At 28.8% G+C, this 22,453-nt stretch overlaps 2 protein-coding genes across 3 annotated transcripts; both read right to left on the reverse strand.

Moving 5' to 3' along the window:
- Positions 1–2,534: 2,534 nt before the first annotated feature.
- LOC122584850 (probable cytokinin riboside 5'-monophosphate phosphoribohydrolase LOGL10) lies at positions 2,535–7,960 on the reverse strand. 2 transcript variants are annotated; one of them, XM_043756921.1, is made up of 7 exons: positions 7,696–7,960; positions 5,924–6,021; positions 5,728–5,758; positions 5,509–5,608; positions 4,361–4,431; positions 3,463–3,606; positions 2,535–2,899 (listed from the first exon to the last, which is right to left on the reverse strand). In XM_043756921.1, the coding sequence occupies exons 1-7, from the start codon at positions 7,834–7,836 to the stop codon at positions 2,873–2,875; spliced, it is 612 nt and encodes a 203-aa protein (XP_043612856.1). In that variant the 5' UTR covers positions 7,837–7,960; the 3' UTR covers positions 2,535–2,872. The 2 variants fall into 2 exon arrangements, with proteins under 2 accessions (XP_043612856.1, XP_043612855.1); XM_043756920.1 differs by having other exon boundaries at positions 2,535–2,912.
- An 11,862-nt stretch (positions 7,961–19,822) lies between these two features.
- On the reverse strand, positions 19,823–20,418 carry LOC122585266 (auxin-responsive protein SAUR50-like). The gene has a single exon (XM_043757384.1). It carries the CDS (start codon positions 20,326–20,328, stop codon positions 20,017–20,019), a length of 312 nt encoding a protein of 103 aa, XP_043613319.1. The 5' UTR covers positions 20,329–20,418; the 3' UTR covers positions 19,823–20,016.
- Between the last annotated feature and the right edge of the window lie 2,035 nt (positions 20,419–22,453).

The following is a 22,453-nucleotide window of genomic DNA, read 5'->3' on the forward strand; positions in this document are numbered from 1 at the left end:
AGATTCAGTTTATTAACTTTAAGAGGTCGTATCTTGGTCATGGAAAATGGTTAAGTCACTTTTTTGGTGTCTAAAATTAAGTTCAGGAAGTATACTTTCTTGTGGAAGTGGTTTCATGTCAAAATATGAGGTTTAAGGTTGTCAAACGAATTTTATAACAAAACTGCGCAAAGCTGAGTTTTCCGAACAGATTTTGGTCGACTTCAAATAGTCATATCTTGGTCGATTTTATGAACTAGAAAATTATTTTTCTCCAGAAACGTTTTTGAGATGTTAAGATTGTACAGTAAAAAAATTGGATTTTTTTGAAGCTTCGAAGGCCCTTAACTTTTATAAAACTTTTCTGTGCGCAAACAGTGATTTTTCTGGCTAGTCTGTAATCATTGAATTTTTAAAAATAGTTAACGTGCCAAATAAATTATGTAAAAATTTATGTAAGTATATAACACTCTAAGGTAACAGTAGTTAAGATTTGGAATCTTGAATCGTTCGTTTCATCCTAATAAAAAATAGATAAAGTTACCAAAAATTTCAGTAAATATGAACTTGTAGAATTTAATCTTAAATCATTAAAACAAATACCATATATTAAGTTATGTGACTTGTAGCTTAATAATATATGACAAATCAGTTGTGAATATTTTGAAAGTAGCCATATGTGTATTACATCAAATACGGGTTACAATGGACGGTTCTTGACCATGTCCATAATTGTAACTTGTTCATATTTATATGTTGTGTAGATTCTAGCGACCTTGTTGGATTTGCATAACTACTTGCTTGTTGAGGTGAGTTTCGTGGCCCCATTTTATTTTATTTATTTGGGGGAAAATGATGCTCAAAACACCTTTCATTTCTTTACTAGTTGTGCCAAAACTTGTTTGTTTTCTTGGACAAATACGTGTAATTATGAAATGTGTATGCTAGCTTGTTTGTGTTGATTTCTATGATGCAATAGATGTCTGTTGATATCTATTGAAGACTATTGGATAACTATCGACCAACTATATACTCCAGCTGGTAGTTGTTGGTATTACAATGTGTGATTGAGTTGTTGGCAGGAGTGATGGGGATTGTGTTGTTGGATAACTATGATGACATTGATCAGTATTTGGATTGCATACAGGCTGCTACATGTTTATATTTACACTATTGTCCAAACCTCATATATCATGCACAACAAACTCATTTGTATTCCTTTAAACCTACGAACTCACCAACGTTATGTTGACATTTTCGAGCATTCATTTTCAGGTAATAACAATGCTTAAGGAGAGTGAGCTTATGGACTTTAGGAAGACCAATAAAGAGATCCTTCATGGACTCCTAGTTGCATTTAATCATTGAACCCTATTTGCCTAGACTTATCCCGCTTGTGAGAATTACATTTATTTGGATTTCATTTAGTATAACTCTATTACAAATTCCATGTGCTATGCTATGTCATTTAGTCATATCCTACGATTCCGCCTAAGGTGGGGTGTGACAAAAAGTGTAAACTATATAATTTGAAAAATACATACCAATTCATCAACAAAGACCATCTCGAACGTTTTGATTTGCTTCGGGTTGTTCCACTCCGAAACAGTCCATACATGCACAACACGGAGTCGTAAATGATGGTTAATATGTGTTGGCTTAAGATCTTTAAGATGAACTAATGTGATCATATTTTTGTTGTTGAATAAAAAGTCATAATGAACCTCAAACTAAATAAAAAAGAAATAATAATAACAATAACATAAGAATTCAATGTTAAAAAATAATAATAATGATTAATTATGTGCAAAGTATATAAAAAGAAAAACCCTTTTGTAGTTGATCGTAACTTCTTCTTTTTTTTGTTGTCGTACGTGAGTTATATTATAGATTACTAATAAAACCGAAAAGTGTAAATTAATTATTTTTAAATTGGGTAAAATTGTAAATTGGTGATGGAAAACCAAAAAATGTAAATTAATTATTTTTAAGTGTAACTTGATGATGGAAAACCAAAAAGTATAATTAATTATTTTCAAATTGGATTAAAGTGTAAATTGGTGATGGAAAATCAAAAAGTGTAAGTTAAATATTTTTAAATTGGGTTAAAGTGTAATTTGTTGATGGGAAATCAAAAACTGTAAATTAACTGTTTTAGATTGGGGTTAAAGTGTAAATTTAGATTAACATTAAAAATTAGAGGATTAATAAGGATGGAGGATTAGACTAAAGGAGGAGGATTAGGGGTGCCAAGTGTACCCCAACCCCTTCTTTTAGTTATATTATTATTATTATTATTATTATTATTATTATTATTATTATTATTATATAGATTATTATATTATTATATGTATAGAAGTGTCTAATGTAACCAACCTATTACAAAAGGCTCTTTTGGAAGTTACATTAGCCGATGCTTTGAAGTAGTTTGTGTTGAGCAATGGAAGGATAGAAGTCCCAAATATCATCAATATTATCAGTATATCTAGGCATCGAGCTTCATCATATTGAACTAACTACTCGTATCATTTAGCATAATAAAAGTAACTAGCAAACGTTTTTACTATTATTATAAAAGTACTTTAATTTATATACATCTTTAATATGAAACTAAAAAAAACACTACAAAAGGAAATAAGTTGAATATACTTGATGATATATATTGACTTGCACTCAAGGAGTGTTCGGAAACAAGTTAAACCACGTGCATTTGAGTGAAATACTGGTCTTTGCTGTATATACCGAACATAGAAGTCTCCTCCAAACAGTCAAGGAGTGCGATGGAAACTGTTGGTGGTGGTTGTTAATGGGCCTTGAGTTTGTGGTATAAGATAAAGTCAACGTGCAAACTCTGACTTTGTAGTATTACCCAATTGTTGCTCCATTTCCCAACTCAGCTTAGTTGCCATTCCGTTGTGATCTGGTACATATTCCTTTAGCACATTTTAAAGTTAAATCTATCACTATATATATTGTTATCCTTATGTTAATAATAAAATAATATATCTATAAATAGTTTTACAATATGTAATGTAATGTAATAATGTAATAATGTAAGGGCGTTTTTATTTTTTTCAACCATCAAGTGACTGAATGGATTAAGTTACTAAATGATTAAATGATTTTTGAACGTATTAAGTCAATACGATTGTTTTTTTATTTATTAAGTTAAAAAACAAACAATTTTGATTGACTTAATGGATTGGTTACTTTTTTATAAAGTCTATCAAGTCCTAAATAAACGGGGCCTAAGTCTTGTTTACAAGTTTTAAAAATTATTTTGCTTTTCACCTTTATTAAAGTTTATATATATCAATTTAACTCTAGTTCACATATTTTTGTCAAAAATATTAGTACAGGACTAGTAGGTTTTCAACTACATATATATAACGAGTGGCTAATGGACTGATCCTTTGTTAGTCTAATAAAATTTATTTGAGAAAGGAGGTTGTATAGAGGGATGTATGCGGAAAGAAGTGGTACCTCAAGCTTAGAGAGGAGTTCTTGAGCAGTGGGAGCAGACACAATAATGCGACGAGCAATAGGTGTGATAAATCCTTCATCGACGGCCTTATCTATGAATGACAACAATGAGTTGTAGTATCCATCTACGTTCAACAATCCGACCTGTATTCAGTAAGAAAATGTAATTATTTGGTTATATTTATACTGTATAAATCATATTATGAGAAGCTCAAACCATTTTGTCGCTAACGAAAATTGACTAAACAGTTTTACTTCTATAAAATGTGAAATTAATTATAGATATCTCTTCAATATTAGGTTTCTGATTTCAATAGGCTCTAGCTAGTTCTTTAAACTTGAGAACTGGGTATTATCTATTTTAAAATTGCATACAATATTCTTTTGAAAGTGATTTAATTAGTAGTTGGTGAATTTTTGTTTGTAAATGGTTGCTTAGAAATGACGGTATGGTAATGGTACTCGATAGTCGATAGGAACCAAAAGGAAAAAGGAATTTGAAGTTGGGCCTCGTTTGGTGAGTGTTGACAAAATCTGTGGGCCGCATATTAACAGATAGTGGTCTAAATGGGAAAATTGTATAAATTGAAATTAAAAAAAAAAATACTACGATTGTTATAAACTGTGAAATGTTATATTCTTATAAGCCATGAAAAAAATGACATTTTCATTTCTTTGCATATATAACATTTCTCTTATTGAAGCTCTTTGCAAATATTTTGTATTACCTATCACATATATTCTAATGAGAGTATATATCGGTACCACATATTTTGATAAACATATCATATTATACAAATTGTATAGCATAATGTATCAATATTTTATGCACAATGATAAATTTATCAAGATGAGTAGTGCTTTTATTTATTTTCGTATTCTAAAAATTATTCTTTACCGGTTTTTCATGTATCCCGAGTTGTGCCCATGTAATAACTTCAAGAAGTTCTTCAAGTGTGCCATAACCACCTACAAACATTGTAGATTAAATATAGATTGAAACTAGTTTTTGTACCACACGCGTTGCCGTGGGATACGCTTTCTACACGACAAAGTTTTGTTCCCAATTTTATGTCTCGAACTCAAAATTTAAAAAATACAATTGAACATGTAGCAATAATAATTAAAAATGCAAAAGAGTAAAAAGATGTATAAAAACATATGCAATAACTATATTAATGCTTTAAATGTTATAAGAACGTAAGACGTAATGATGACAAAAGTTATTATATAAAAATTATTATTTATATAAAAATATAGATTAAAATAATCAAAACAAATGTTTAAAAGTAAATTCGTAACTGTGTGAAAGTTGTCTGATAAGAATCCAAAAGTTTAGTGTGACGAAAATGAAAACTTTGATGTAAGGCAAAAGTTAAAAGATCGAAAAAATTGGTAAAAATTATTATATGTTATAAGAACTTGTAAGGCACAAAGGATTTGTAAATTTGTATAGACCTTTTGTATAAAAACATAAATAATAACTATGTTAATAATTTAAATGTTACATGAACCTAAAACGTAACGATAATGAAAGTTATTATATATTAAAAACGTTATATATATATAAAGACGGATAAATATAGTCAAACCAAATGTTTAAAAGTAAAATCGTAACCACGTGAAAGTTATTTGATGAAAAACTGAGAACCCAAAAACTTAGTGTCAAGAAAATTACTCGTAGAAAGAAAACTTTGATGTGGAACAAAAGTTAAAAGAATATAAAATTCAAGGGGTTAAACTGAAAAATGGTAAAAATTATCATGTGCTATAAGAACTTGTACATTCTACGTATAAAACACTTATACATTCATATATGTTTTTAGTATATTATAAATGAGATAAAAGTTAAAAAAACATAAATTTTAGGGGGGTTAAAACGAATATTGGTTAAAATTAAAAGGGTTAAAATGAAATTTAGTTAAAATTAGTATGTGTTTTAATAGCTTGTACTTTTCATGCTTAAAAGACTTATATATAACACATTGGTTTTTAGTATGTATATAATATATCGAAATACTACAAACAAGAGTCTAAATATTTTACCTGGCAAAGCAATAAATGCATCGGCTTGACGAGCCATTTCAGCCTTCCTTTGATGCATATTCGATACCGGTTTTACCTCTCCAATGGTTTCTCCGATGATCTTCAATTTCAAACATTTTTATCCATTTTTAATTTTAACTAATACGGAGCAAAACAGATAAGAAAACTATCATTATCAAAAAGATCTAAGCCAAATATTGAATGTAACAATTATATTACCTCTTTAGGCATAAGGGATTTAGGAATAACCCTGTCCAAAGATTATAAGAACAAAGCATAAATTAAAAGGTATTCCAAGTCTGTTCTAAAAAAAAGGTAGTCCAAGTACAACTATTTAGGTTTTAATGTTTTATATACAAACACAACCCAATAAATATATTTATTTGAAGAATAAGAAAAGAATACGTGGCCCAACCCAATAACGTGGCGACCACCATCGTAAACAGCTTGAGAGATGAGGCCCATCAAACCAATGCTTCCACCTCCATATACCAAGTTTATGTTCCTTTCAACCTGGCAGGATATATTTGAAATTGAAAACTTACACAATATGAGATGTTGTTTTTGGATTTATGATAAGCTTATAACAAAAGTGTCCACGTACATTGTTTACACAATATACGTTGTTTTTCGCGTACATGTAATAACACTTCTCTAAACAGTTTTAATTTCATGTCAAAATCAACGTCAAAAGTTTTATTTACAATTTTAAATGATGTTGTCTAAACTCTAGACAAACAAAACTAGATTTTGATTTATGTATCTAGTTTCTCATACCCACTATCTAGCATTTCCTTCTAATATTAATATTAATTGTAAATATAATCAAAGTAAAACCTCAATAATATAATAAAACAACATATATACTTTGTTGGTTTAGTTATTTATAATTAATTGTGTTTATTTATGAAAAGAAATTTCATGCTCACGCGCAATCATTAAATATTTATTTAAGTTAATCTAAGTATTTTAGAACTAAACTAACTTAAAATATACTTTAAGTTGATAGCTACTTAGACTAATTGAGAGGCTTATCTATATAACTATAACTTACTCGTATTAACTTTCTCATAGGTAGAGGTTATTACTCCCTCCGTCCAATTTTAGTTCGTCCTATTTTGACTTGTCAAGTCTTTTTCTTCCAACTTTGATTTTGACCGTAAATATCTATATTTATGTTATATATTAGTTGATGAAAGTTATATCAATGAAAAGTACATTTAAAACTCAAATATTTTATATATGTTAGATCAAGTGTTATATAACATAAACAAAGATATTTACGGTCAAAGTCGTTAGAAAAAGACTCAGAAGGTCAAAGTATGACACTTAATATGTGACCAAGGGAGTATAATATAGCCTGGGATTAGTCGGGCTTGAGCCCGACCCAATTGTATACAAGAAATGATTAAAGTATCACACATAATGATGAATATATCATAATATACATGTTTTAGTGATTTAAGAGAGTTCATGAGTATGGATGTACTAATGCATTTCATCTTAAACATGTTTTGGTGAATTAGTTTTGCTAATTATGGCTTAAGAATTCTAATAAAGTAATAATTAATATGTAGTCTAGTGTTGTACCGACAGTTGATGAATTATAAACAAATGACAAAATGTGACAAAATTACTAATGACGAACCACAAAAATACAAAGAATTACCAGAAACATCAATTTTGTTGCAACCGCATAATTGGAAAATATGTCCTTTTATAGAGAACATTTTGTAAATATGTTTCAATAATGCACTAATAATGATACAGTATATTCTTGTGGTAAAAATTTCATTAAATGAAGTCCCTCAAAATCTTATAAAAGAGTCTTTACTTTACTAGCTTTTTCCAAAAGATTAGTAAATTAAATATGTATCAATAATGCACTAAATAATGATACTAAAGTATATGATCTTTACAATGATCACACTTATACTACATGCAATATCAGGTGATACTTTGATGAAACAAAAAATGTTAACAACTTTCAAATTACTAATAATTGCCAATAAGCGCTCTTGACTTAGTAGTTCAAGAAGGAGGTGTGAAAGGTTTTATGGAGTTAGTTTAAATACAGGCATTGAAGTTTAATTACTAATATGGGGAAAAACTAACTGTTGACCATTAACATTTCCTCTTTTAAAAAAATATATCAAATCGGAAGAAGGTAGATGTATAGTAGCATACCAATTGGTTGCCGAGTTGGATGGCAGCAAGGCGGTAGACAGGGTTCTTGCCGGGGCTGCTACCACAAAATACACAAATACGCTTAAATCTTGATTGTTTCACCACCATTGTCCCACCGCCATGATTGTTGTTGCTTTCCATATTTAGAAACAGTCTCAACTCTCCTTTTGTTGCTTAAAACTTAATTTAATCAGAATTCAGAAATGCAAACAGAGTTTTTTTTGTTGTGGCATATATACTTGAAAGTGAAAGTGGGGTTGAGAGGTTGGGGCTTGTGGATGGTATGAACTATAAAGTGAGAGATACATACCCCTACACACTTGTATTTATAGCGCGCTCTCTCTGTCTCTGTCTCTCTAGTATCTATACACACACACGTAGAAGTGTACATATATCTCATCGATTTTTATTTTTCTATTTTCATGATATGTAAATTACAAGACTTTTACATTTGTTTTTAGTGATTAGTAATTCAGAATGTAAATAAGTTTACACAAATTGTCATAGTGTATATTAAATTTCAATCTTGTGCATTGTGTGATAAGAACTTTCAAATTCTGTGTATTGTATGTATTCGACCAATTAAAAAATTTACAAGTGACAGCTTATATGACTATCATATATATATCCGGATACATATAATGCACACAATTTGAAAGTTCATTACATACAATGCACGTGATTGCAAAATTTGATAAACACGGGACAATTCGTGTAAAATTGTTTACATTCTAATGTACAAATCCCTTATTTTTAAACGGCAAGTTATCATACTTTTATTTTTACACTCAAACTATTCCAAACGTCTATAACGTACGATTTTTGTGGAATAACGTCGATACTGTTATGCCTACATGTTGGTACATTTTCCGTTCCAATAAAATACAAGTTAATATACGTCTATCCTTACATATATATACCTAATATACTATGTTATAGATTGGGAACATGCTAAATATACAAAACTAAGAGCTCTAGTTAACGTACATAAATTAGTTGTATTTTTTTATATTAAAAGTTTTCCATGAATTTTTACGGCAAATACATCTTAATAACTATAACCTATAAGGTTGTATTTAATTAGCATAATGTTGTATAATTTCAGTAGTTTGTATTTATATTTTCATTAGGGGGAGGGAGCTGACATCGAGATGACACGGGAGATGGAGCGAGCTCGCGAGATGGTGAAGGTTACGACCGCCACTGCGGCGAGTTGAGGAGGGAGACGGAGTTGGCGAGCTGCATTCTCGCGGAGGGCTGGGGTGTGGCTGCAAGAGGTGACCGTTAGGGGGGGGGGGTTAAATGTAAATATTTCAAACGGTATAGTTACCATTTTAGGGACTAAAGGTGCATCGTTTTGAAAGTTTAGGGGTGTTTTTTGGATTAACCAAACCGGTTCCACGATTGATATATATACATATAAACACCACACAAACACTAAACATTTGTATACAAGAACACGACGAAGAAAGCTCAATTGTTAGACGAGAACGCATTGTTGCATCAACAAGCCTATGAAAAATACATTGAGGAAAAGGAGAAAAAAAAAGCAACTAATCGACACGAAGCAACAAAATGAAGATTACAAGTTTTTCAACAAATCACATCATCGAGCCACGGGGGCAATGTTGGAATGGGTCCTCAATCGAAAGCGTGCTATTGCCGAGAAGTATGGTTGGAATTGTGACTTTTAGAAGCATTATCGTATTTTTAATATTTGTGTAACGAACTTATGAATTAATATTAATGTTAGTTTTTAATATAATTTGGTTAAACTATATTTTTAAAGGGTTTAAAACGCAAAATTATTAATGTTAAGGATAAGTATTGAAATTTTTTAAAGAAAAGGTTGAGAGTATCGAATGTCACTGAAAAAGGTTGCAAAAAAAGTTAAAGGATTTAAATGAGATAGAGTAATTTGATTGGTTATTTGAAGGGAGATGAGAGGTTTCAACCTTTCTGCTCCCTCCCCCTTATGGCCTTATATCTAGCCAAAATGATTATAGTTTTGGGACGACCAAATAAGTTCTAACATTGTCTTTTGACTTTTGAGTGAATAGGCAGGTTGATAGTAATAATTAAAGTGTTTCAGTACTTTCATCGAATCTTATTCTACTCCCACTAGCTTTACTTTGTTTAGTTCAATCTTATTTCTTCATGATCAAATGATCAACAACAGCATCATCATCAACTTTATCTTCACTACTGTCTCGCTCACCAAACACTTGATCTAATTCCGTTTGCCGGTTTCTAACTTCGAAGCCATATATAGTTAAAATTTTGTAAGTACTCACTTCAATTCATTTTTAAGATTAGAAAGACACTTTAAAAGGAGACGTACCCAAAATTTGGAGCTAATTAACTGATTGATAAAACCTATCCTTCCTCTCATCTCATGCATGTATTTTATATATATAGTGGCCGGCTATAAATTTTCATTACATACGAAGTTATACTTGCGAACAATTAATGTACGTACACAAAAAGAAATTGTAGTCAAATAGCTAGGGTAGAGACTAGAGAAGCGGGTTGACGTGACTAACACATTTGACTTGAGGTTAAATTGGTTAGACGACGTACTCACAAATGGGTTGACGAAATATTACTAACACGTTTAATATATGAGTTATGTTTGATTTGACCTTTGTAACCGGTTTTCAATTTGTCAATCCATCAAAAGCTAAAATTTGGAAAACTAACAAAGATAATAATTTCAGTTCGAATGATTAGTAATTAAATAGATTTAAAATAGATTGACATACGCTAGCTAGCCCGTCAACACACCAAAGTGTATCATCCAAATGCGACACGATTTCCATATATCCCTATAAATTAAATTAGTATATTCTTGTTAATCTGGCTATAGAATGTATATGGGTCAAAGCATATTGGATCTGAATCATAGTATCTCGATCCAACCATAGGCAATATATAATCTCAAGTCAACTTGCGTTTTCCATGCTCTATGAAAGTTATGTTTGATTTTAGAAGCTAGTATGATTCCAAGAAGTATTTGACTATTTATAAAATGTGTATGTATAATATAACCTAATATAATATAATCAAGTTGAAACTACTTTATTAGAAAAGTATCCGACTATTGATAAATTATATGGTGACTCCAAATTCGAAATCATAAGGTTGTATACGTGATCATAATATTGTTATAAGTGATCACTTAGTTTCAGATTGAAGTTTACGTTAAATGACGAGGACGAAACATTTGTCAATTAGCAACTCTTATACAAATTTACAAGTATATACGAGTATATCAGAAAGATCTAGTGGTTAACATCTACCAATAAATTAAAATAAGAGTGAGGTATTCTTTAATCGACACATGGATTTATATTAATATTTTAAGCGATAATTGTCTTTTTTACTTTATATCCTAAATTGTATTTTTCTTATACTAATCAAACTATTATTAATATATATCTATATTTTTACTTACCATATATATTATGTTAAAATGTAATGTTAATTAGTTAAAACTAATTAACTTCAATCGTAAGAAACAAACGAAATTCCAATATCTCCATATCGTATTTGGATAAAAAAATTTAGGTTTATCGAATTTACAATTATTATTATATCTATTAACATATACTCAATAGTTTATTTTATAATACTATTTTTTGAAAGTATATATTTTAATATCTTAACATTATATAAAAGTTAACATATACTCAATCGTTTATTTATTAATACTATTTTTTGAAAGTATATATTTTAAATATTTATAATTGATTTTTATCTTTATTTTTTGACAGCAATAGACGATATATTTAAAAAAATATATATGACTTTTAGCAAAGAACTAAAAGCCGTCTAATTAACCAGATGTTATATTTTTTTTCAATATTATATTACCAAGTATCACAAAACTACAAACTTGAACGACATCATATCTACTAATAAACTAAAACATGATTGAGATGTTTTTGAAACGATACGTGGCGTAATCCTTGATCGATGTTGCGTAATCCTTGACCGACACGTGTCCGTTTAATATATTTATAATTATTAAATTAGCTTTTTTAATTGTATATAGATTCAATTTCATTATTAAACTTATAATTAAACTTTAACTATTTGCTCATAAATACAAAACATGTTACATTAATAAAATTGTCTTTTTCTTTTCTAATTCTTCAAATCCTATTACTTATATTAAGTTCCGAATTTGAGTTTATAATAAGTTATTAACACGAATACTTCAAAATTTTGAGTTTATGTTCCAAAATCACAATACTATCTGCCATCATCCACTATGCTTACAAGTTTTGAATTTGATGTGATTGTAGAAATTTAAGGTAAATCCCAAACTCTAACAAAACATATATTACTTTTGTAATTACTGTTTATTAAAATTTAGCTCTGCTCATCGGTTTACTATAACCACAGTTTATTCATACTCACGAATCATGTATGTGGCATAATCTATATAGCTACCGTACATCAATACATTGTACGGGTATTAAGACTAGTATAAATATATAATGACAATTACATACTCTGCTATAGTTCATCGGGGTAAACGCTAACGGGTCAAATGGTCCAAGTTGGCCAGTTCTTTTCATTTTTGGGTTTATGGTTACTTTAACCCCTCTATTTTTCCGTTTTTTGTTTTACTTTTGACTTTTTTACATGATTTTTTTAAAAAATATTTTGGTTTCCTTGTGCAAAGTAAATAAATATTAGATATAATCAATATTGCAAACTTTTGAAAAGTATTGTTATAATTATCCTTGAAGTATATGTCAAAGTTTTACTAAACATATATAGCCTGATTGCAACAATCGAAATCTCATAACCCATAGGTGGAACCTAATATTGCCCATATATAGATTTATATTTAACATGACAAACTTTTGAGTAAATATATCTATAACGACATAATGATTTTCAATTAAGTGTTTGTATTAATCATATGCTTACGATACTTGAATTAGCCTCGGGGTGTAGGGTAATACCTTCTACTTTATATAAATTTCACTATTTATATATACAATTAACCACTTATTTTAACATGAAACACATATGATTTTTTTTTTTTAAAGTGTAGATTACTCACGAATAACCAAAAATCTAACATTTGTTATCTTAATCAGTTCATACAAAAAAGCTCTCTTGAAAATCAGATCTTCATTTGAACCCTTTTAACATTTGTTATCTCGCCACGAGTGAAGCCAATGTCTTTTTTGTTTTTATTGGACATTGGTAGGTCCCATACTATCGACGGGTTAGCTGCGTATTGCGGATGTTGTAAGGGGTTAGCTATTGATTGGTGGTGCTTAGATGATTTTTCTGATGTGTCAGACCAGTTATATATTGGGTTAATGATACAGGTTTGCTTGGTTCATGTACCACTGAATGAGGTTTTAGAATTGGCCTCGGGTTGGGCCAAATATCGGTTTTGGGCCTAGCCTATTATTTCCATTTATACTAGTGGCTAATCCGTAAATCAATATACACTGGCTAATCAACCTGGGTTCAACCCGGACTAACTTATAAACGCTTTACAGGTAACCGAGTTCTATCCGGGTAGCTTTAAAATATGTTATCATGTTAAATGTATAATGACAACGTTAAATAAATTAAAAAGTTGTGACAAGTTATTATATAAATGACGAAACTAAACGGAAACTAAACTTGTGTAGCTATGGACACATATTTGAAACACATACGGGTGGTAAAAACAAAAAAAGTAAAACATATCCTAAAAGACATCACAGTATTCGGCCTATTATAACGAAAAATTAAGATGAATAAAATGTTATATATATATACTAGGTGTTTTACCCACACGATGTGCGGTTATTAAATTTTTTTTTTGAAAATAATTTTGACACGGATAATAAAAAGAATTGGTTTAATGATAAAAAATTTATTTATAAATTACCGAGTATAATTTATATGTGTGAGTAACAAACAAACTTACATGTTAATAATTTTCTTAAACCTGATTAAGTTGACTATACATGTAAAAATCTAAATAATATATTTTTTTTGTCAAAATCAAACGATGACCATAAAAAATTCCATAAACCCAAAATAGTTTATTAATATTTATATTTGATGAGAATTTATTAAAATATCTTTGCCATATATAGAATTTTTGGAATTCATTAAATATGTTTAAATAAGATAACTATTATAAAAATTTATAAAAATGACACATGGGATAAAAGCTTATGTGTCAATTTTTAAAAATAGCTTTAAATTGAAAGAGATTTTAAAATGTTAAGATAACTACTCTTTTAATAGATTTATAGATATATATAATATAATAGTGTGAGCATTCAATAGAAATCTTTATTAATGAGATATATCTAAAAAAGAAAGAATATTTTAAATTTTAAATCAATAAAGTATGATGATGTCATAATTAATTAAAATGATCCAAGGGAGTACACGTACAACTTTTAAAAAATTTTATGTTTAAACATTAATGTCTTTCAATTCAGTCTGTTCCAGAAGTTTTATTAGTACATTTATTATTACAATTTTTTTCCAAAAGAGAGCTAAATAGCTAATTTTTTTTAAAAACATATCTTAATATATATTATAAGACAGTTGAACTAATGACTTATTTATCAATCAAATCTTTTAATTTTATCAGATTGACTTTCGCTTATGTCAACATTGAATTTAATTATAAATTCAAAATTTTAATAATCATTATCCAAATATATTATTATATTAGTATTTATTGAAAAAGTCTCATTAATTTACACTTTTTGATTTTCCATCAATAATTTACACTTTTTAACCCTTAATACTTAATTTATATTTGATTTTAGCCATCAACTTGAAAAGATTTTAAAAAAAAATTAATCATTTAATTAGTTAAAACAATTTCAACATATAAAATATTATGTACAAAAAAATATTTCAAAAGATGAAATATAATATATGTGTTTAATGTTTTAGAAGTATATTCTTTTTAATTTGTTTTTACTTACATTTTTATATTTAAATTTTTATATTTAATGATTTATCTTATCTTTAAAATGCTATAAACAATCCGTGTAATCATATCTTTCGACTTTCTCAAGATTTCAATTTTGACTTTTCTTGACTTATTAATATATATATTAAAAACAAAGGTACGGAAATGCGTGCAAAGAATAGTAGCGGGCCATTTTATTTTTCTGGCCCGTTTTCATTTTTTTAATGGGCTACTTCATTTTCGTTTGGACCCATCTTATATTTTTAATTTTGGACTTAAAAATTATGTTTTGATCTTTTAAATTGCTTTCAATTTGTTTACAAGAGATCACTTATTTAATTACATATTATTATATTTTAAGTTTGTAACATTTTTAAGATTATCTCATCTTATTACAAATGAACTATTACATAGATATATACACATAATAGTAGGGTGTATATTTGGAATATATACACCTAACCATCTCCGAAAAATTTGTTTGCAATACTTATTAGTTTCAATGTTATTTCGGTTGATGTTTTATTATTGTGGATTATTTTTTTTCACTTTCTATTTTCAATGATTTAGGAAATTAGCTTTAATTATGTTTATTATTAATTTGTTTTTTTATTTAAATATTATACTTTCATACTTATTATCTTTTAGAATTTATATAATATATTAATCTGTTGATTTTTTCTAATTTATAATATGTTACTCATTAAAAAATCAATATCAATTCAGGTTTTGAGCTATATAATGTTTCTAAAAACATGTAATAATTTTTACATAGTACGGAACACAAAAAATATAATATCTCTCGGGGCAACGTCCGGGTAACGTATCTCGTTATTATATAAAAATAAAATATAGATTTACACATATAAATATCAATGTCGACTACATGACTAAAGATAGATATTTCTTATAAAAAAAAGATTATAAATTGATACCTATAGGAATCACTAACATGGGACGATCACAGAACAAAACACGATTTACAACAGAGGGTTAGTTGAATGCTAAATCCAAATTAATATGAACTCCATTAAAAATTCATTCTATTTCTCAATCAAAAAGGTACAAAATTTTCTTTTTTTTATATATATTAGTTTTGTGTATTAATGTTTAAAGTTACTATTGTCACTAAAATTAAGAGTCCTAATTGTTATCAAAGAATAGGAAAACAATCATAATTGTTATCTAAGTTATCATAGGACAAGTGATTAAAATAAACTTCTATGTGTTATGGCCTCACATCATAATTAAAAACATCTACTTGAATGTCAAGTATGTGATCATAAGTATGTTTATATTTTAATTCTTAATTATTTTTCATAATAGTATTACATTATTGGTGCAACTGCTTTAAAAAAAATATTCTATAATAGAGTATGACTACGGCAAACAATTCCAACAATATGTCTCAACAAATAATGACAATGACGAACCTGTGATTATTGTACTATTACTTGCAAAATATATCTTCAAAATTATAACATTATTGGTGCAACTACTTTAAAAAAAATTCTATAATAGAGAATGACTGCGGCAAACAATTCCAACAATATGTCTTAACTAATAATGACAGTGACGAATTTGTGATTATTATATTATTACTTGCAAAATATATCTTCAAAATTATAAACTTTTATGACTTAAATGTATGAAGAACTAATATTGATAATATTATAAACTCGTGTCCAGTGTTAGACACAGGTTTAGAATTTAGTTTATACAGTATTTCAAAGAGTTGTTTTTAGGTGTTTGATTGATATTTTTGGGATAATTGCATATATCCCCTAAAAGTGTCATATAAACTACAAATTTCCCCAACTAAAACTTTAAATAACAAATATACCCATTATTTTTATTAAATAAACATATTTGCCCATTTATATCTATTTCATCAATTAAATTTTATATTGTGACCATTTTATCCTTCTTTCACTTAAACATTTTGATTGATCGATCTCACCAATACAGCCCCCAACCAATAAAACTAAAAACAAAAACTTACTAACTCCTTTGGAGGGCAAATTCTATGTAGCAGTTACAAAAAGTCCATCGCTTCTAATACTATCAAGTCCACTAATAGACTATCAAAAATCAATCTATAATGAAACTACCAATCCTAAAAAGAAAAAAAAAAAAATCCATTGCTTCTAATACTATCAAGGAGACAAACACCACAATCGATCTATGATCAGATTCTGATTCAATTTGAATCTTACCATCATCATTACAATCAAGTCTTGTAAATACATTGTTTCATAAAACCCATTAATCTATGCGTTTGACCTTCAACAACAATCATACCCGACACCCCCAACTGCTACCCCACTGCTGCTCCGTCTTCAAATATCTTCCACCGTCTATATCTCTGAACGTGCTAACGATGCGATGGTGGTCGTCGGCGAGAAATGAGACGACGAATGGATCTGAGTGATGATAAAAGCGAGGTAGATATGTGATTTAGGTATATATAGATTAAATGTATGTATGAATCTATATTGATGATGATATACACGTATGTAATTTTTATGCACAAATTTTTTTGTTGTTTGAAAATATACACGTTCATATATGAAGTAAAAGATCTACCGTGGATGTTGGCGATTAATTGATAATGTTGGTGATGATAAAGAATTTAGATCTGTTGTGTATATGTATGAACATATGATATGTGTTTGTACGTATATCTGCTTGGCACAATTCTTATTTGATAAAGGGTATGATTGTCCAATTTATGTTAAAAAATAAGATTGGGTATATTTGTAATATAAATTTTTTGTTGGGGAAATCTGTAATTTACATGGGTATATATGCAATTGCCAAGTATTTGATAGTATTTTTAAATGAATTGTAAATATTTGGTAACTTAGTTCGGTTGAACCGGGTAAAACCGAAACCCGTCACCATACAGAAAACAAAAATTTAAAAACATTGGTTATTGGATAGTAAAATACTATATTCAAAGTCACCTAAAGACTAATTACTGGAGACCAAAACTGATTTTTATGAAAAAAATTAATGGTTAAGCTTCCACTATAGCTTAAATATGAGTCGAAGGTGTCTATACCGCTACATTTCTATCAAATGTGTGATACAACTCAACATCTAATTTGAAGGTATAATGAAAGGGGAAATGTAGGTAAAGCAAGAGGGGATTATGTAAAATTAAGGGGGCGGGGGGGCTATATATGATTATCGAATTCAAATATTTAATTTGTAACTTTTTTTAAAGTGACAATATCTAAGCTTATCGTTTTCCCATATAGTACAATTAGTAAATTAACTTTTAGTATGTTTATATATACATATATATATATATGATATATATATATATATGTTATTATCATTATTATTATTATTATTATTGAATATTGATATAGCAAACAAATGATCAGGCCTCTTTGCTGCAAAAGGCAAAGTTTTTTCCTTTTTCAATATTAAGGCCTATTTCTTCTACTAATGGCCCAAAAAGATAAACATAAGTGTCATAAGGGCCCATCCAAATATCCAGTACCATTCCAAATTCAAATGTTCATATAATTTAAGTTTAGGGTTTTTTCTAAACCGACTGATTCGATAAATAGATCGCATTTTATTGGAAGTGAGTATGGCTCAGTAGAGCAGTACTGCAAATGTTACCAACATTCGAATGAATATACAATTTAAAAAATTTCTAAAAAGATTTTATTAAGGATTATATTGAAGGACAATAATATTTAGTAAATAAAAGTAGAGGGTAGAAAATATGAAATTACGAGACTAGATAAAGGGGGGATATAGAACCCAACACCACTTATTTTAACACCACTTATTTTGATAAGTTATTTTGGGTTCATCAGCTTGATAAAAATTCCTCCATTAAGACAACGTGATCAAATCAAATGTTATTTCTCACAATCACCTTGTAGCCTAGTGTGTTATGTACTTGGTAAATATATATGAGGTTGTAACTTTTAATTAACATCTATAATAATTATAATTTCACTTAAAAAAAATAAAAAGTCATCCCAATTTATATATTAATTTGACGTTTCAAGACAATTTCTTTATTTCTTCATGTTGATCATTATATAGAAACATTACTATATTGTATCGGTATGATCCTATGAGGCTTTTCACATAATATCTATATTACCTTATATTTTATTCGTCTTATTAAAAATGTTATATTTTAAATTTTCAAACTTTTTCTTTTTAAAAGTTGTCATATCACACATGTCAAATTTACCACACCAAAATATGTCAAAGTTATAGGGGTTGGGTGCCGAAACATATCAAAAACAAATAATTTTTTAAATATCTGAAGTTCGAAGTTGGGATTCTGCGAGAAAAGAAAATGCAAAATTTTTCATGGCTATAAACAGTTAGGTTTAACTCGTTAGGATACAACTCGGATTTCCAATATCCCTTATTGATTATCATCATGACCTAATTATCAAATTATAGCAACCGAGATAAAAGAAATCAAAGTCAAGCACTTCCGGCATTACATATATAGATATCACAATAAATAATCACAGGAAACCCAAATCAAGGTCGTCAGCAAAACAAGTAGGTTTTCGGCGATGAATCACCAAAAAAGGATCGTCGACACACTCAACATAGTGGCCAACTAATAATCCGACAATATAACCAAGAAAAATGATTAATCAACCTAACTTATGTGCCTAAAAATCAACCTAACACCTTAAGAATTTGATATATGGATTTCACCTGTCATCATCCTATAATTAAGTTGATTTATCGTTATAACCAATCTAACCCATAGGCTGGGTAAAATAGGGGTCACCGGGAAAACCCACAACCGAGGTGAAAGAAACCTACAAAATAGTGAAATTAGTAGGTTTCCAAGGAGGAATCACCAGGAAACACAATTAAAAACACTTCAAAAAATTAGGTTAAAAACGAAAAAGGGAACAATCCTACCTAAATAGGAAAAAAAAAATTACACTTCGGAATAAGTCCCAACGGTCCATTGCTTTTTTGCAATGATATTACGTGACACTTAGCTTAAGAACAAACAAAAAGTACATTTATTTTTGATAACTTATTTGAAGGTAATTACTTTACTTAATTATACCAAGCTAGTAAAAAAAAAGTAAAATCTCATCGTCTCGTGTACATTACTTTACTTTTAATAATAATTCTCAATTATTTCATCCTCAAATGAAATCATATATAAAAATATCGATATATATATATAGGAACAAGAAATTAGAAAAGGAAATACATTAAGAAAAAACCCATTCCATATTATGGGTCTAACCTCAAATTGTCTCTTAATGCACGGTTAGCTAGATTGATCTATACTAACTATAATAAAGAAAAAGAAATTAAGTAGTAACAGTCGATATATAATCGATATGTTTTCAAAACCGGAGCAATGAAGTAAGTGACTCAATAAAAACTTGTTCTTCACAAGGAATGGTTAGGCCCATCTCTTGATCAAACCCGAACTCTTCTTCGGCTTCCCTAAGCAGGCTCTGGAATTCGGGACGTGACAAGAACGAAATGGGTATCACATATCGGCTACGATTATTACCAACGTAAACAACGAAATGTCCCTTGGGTACATTATTATTCTCATTGTGTTGTTTCTTTCCTGAGCTTGAACCTCTCTTTTGCTTCAAAAGTACTGCTTGTGATGAGAGCTTGTTTGATGATGACTTCATGAAGGCCATTTGGGAATTTAGATATTTCTCTTTTTAATTAATTTCTATTTTAGCAAGTGGTGTTATGAGAGAGAGAGAGAATGGTGTACTTTGTTAATGGAAAGGTGGTGAGATATATGGGAATGAGAAGGTGTGTATTTATAAGGTACATAATACTTGTATACCTACAAATTATGTGGTTTAATTTCCAATTGCTCGATCATACTAATTAATAATTTATGAGATATGCAAAATAGAGCTTTGATTTGAATCATGAAATACACATGGCGTATAAACATGAGCTAGGTATATTCATTTTAAAACAGTATTCTATATGTAAAATAATTAAAGCTTTGGATGTGAATTAACATTAGGTATAATGTTGATTATAATGAGAGAGTTTTACATGTTATCTCTATATATTTTCTGGCGTTACACATGAATCCGTGTTACTAACAATATACTAACATTTTATAGAAGTACGTAACATTGAACGACTTATATTATTCAAAATTTTCTCATGTGTTGCTATATATTTAGGAAATCAAAGTACTCGTAAAGAATTGTTCTAAATAAAGAAGTGTATTGTTTAACAAGTGAATGCTATTAAGAGTGATCAGATAAGGATAAGTATCTAGTGAAAAATGAAACCATATATATTAGCATATACGTTAATTAATTTACGAATACCTTGCATAGTTTGTTCATGCTATCATTAATAACCATAATTATATTTTCTAGAAATTGTGACTTGATTACGATATATAATGTTCGGCGCTTTACACCTTACAAGATATACATTGACACCAATATTCAGTGGCAAAGAGAAGTTTTCTAACGAAGGTTTGGATTAAAAAAGATCTGAGTTTAAGTCCTAGGGGAGCAAAATTTACCCCAACTAATTGTCGTGTCTTTGTGCGAATTAATCGATTATTTTTATCCTCCTTTCAGCGGTAACAAGGACCCTGTTAAAACAATACAGTCCAGACCCTCGTTGTAATATTTGATCCGCACTTGTAAAAAATAGGAAAAAGATAAGAAATGTATTTCATCATGTTTTTCAAACGTGAGTTTCTTTGTTATATACTTAACTCCTTAATTATCTATAAAAACATACGCTTTACATTAAATCGGTTTATATTACATATCTTCGTATCAACGTAACTCCAAACATTGTAAAACTACGTACTCTATCATGTTTAACAATTTTAAGCGAATTGAATGCATGATCACTACAATGAATCCAAAGCAAAGCCTTGATCTATTGATCACTACAAGCTTTCCTACTTTAGGTGTATATATATGGGTTTGTAGTGTGTTTTTGACCAGGTGCAAAACTTGACATACTCCACCTTTTGTAATTTCTGTAGTAACTAGTAAGATCCAGGTGCAAAACATGGGCCACATATTTACATGTTGCAGAGGTGTGCCGTTGAAAATAATGTCAAAATGAATTGCAATTTCCATATATATATATATATATATCCATTAATCAACAAAAGTTCGTAGAGTAATGATGTAAAGGAAATGATAAAGGTAAAAATAGTATTCAGAATGTAAAGAGATTCAAAAATAAATTTGCTGGCGTAAAGAAAATTATGAATGCAAATTTGGTGTTGGGAATATATGCAAAGAGATTTAAGGATAAAATTGGTGATGTGAGGTAATCGAACGTTTTTTACGAATGTAAATGCGATTAGTGTTTTTATAATATTGTTACCTTTATAAAACATCACCTTGCATAATGTCACCGGCCTACAAAAGGCAAGGACATATTACATCACAAAATTTATAAGGAATCATAAATATGTTTACAATCAAGTTTAAGGTCGACAAGATGTGTATCGAGTCCAAAAAAAATTCATTCTGACAAATGAAGTGTTCACCTTTGGCCGGTATGCCTTCGAACGTACACTTAAATTCAATTTGTGATCACCTTGCCCATAATTTGTATAGAATATATTGTTCGAATTGACAAACCTTTACATATATGACAAACCTTTTTATATATGACTGGTCTATATGAAAGCAAAAGTGGCACAATATTAATACATGCATATGATGAGAGAGTGCCTGGTTAATTAAGTTAGGGTATTGAAAGAAGTTAGTTAAAATGTCTTAGTTAGAAAGAAGAGGAGCTAATTAAGGTGACATA

Source organism: Erigeron canadensis, chromosome 1, assembly GCF_010389155.1.
Source record: "Erigeron canadensis isolate Cc75 chromosome 1, C_canadensis_v1, whole genome shotgun sequence".
Lineage (NCBI taxonomy): Eukaryota > Viridiplantae > Streptophyta > Magnoliopsida > Asterales > Asteraceae > Erigeron > Erigeron canadensis.

What these genes read in the sequence shown, in the direction of transcription:
- LOC122585266 (XM_043757384.1), bottom strand. Translation starts at nt 20,328, where the DNA reads ATGGCCTTCATGAAGTCATCATCAAACAAGCTCTCATCACAAGCAGTA.
- LOC122584850 (XM_043756920.1), bottom strand. Translation starts at nt 7,836, where the DNA reads ATGGAAAGCAACAACAATCATGGCGGTGGGACAATGGTGGTGAAACAA. An exon ending in TCCAACTCGGCAACCAATTG is followed by an intron (nt 6,022 to 7,695) that starts GTATGCTACTAT and finishes ATATCCTGCCAG; the next exon opens with GTTGAAAGGAACATAAACTT. An exon ending in GGTGGTCGCCACGTTATTGG is followed by an intron (nt 5,759 to 5,923) that starts GTTGGGCCACGT and finishes ATCTTTGGACAG; the next exon opens with GGTTATTCCTAAATCCCTTA.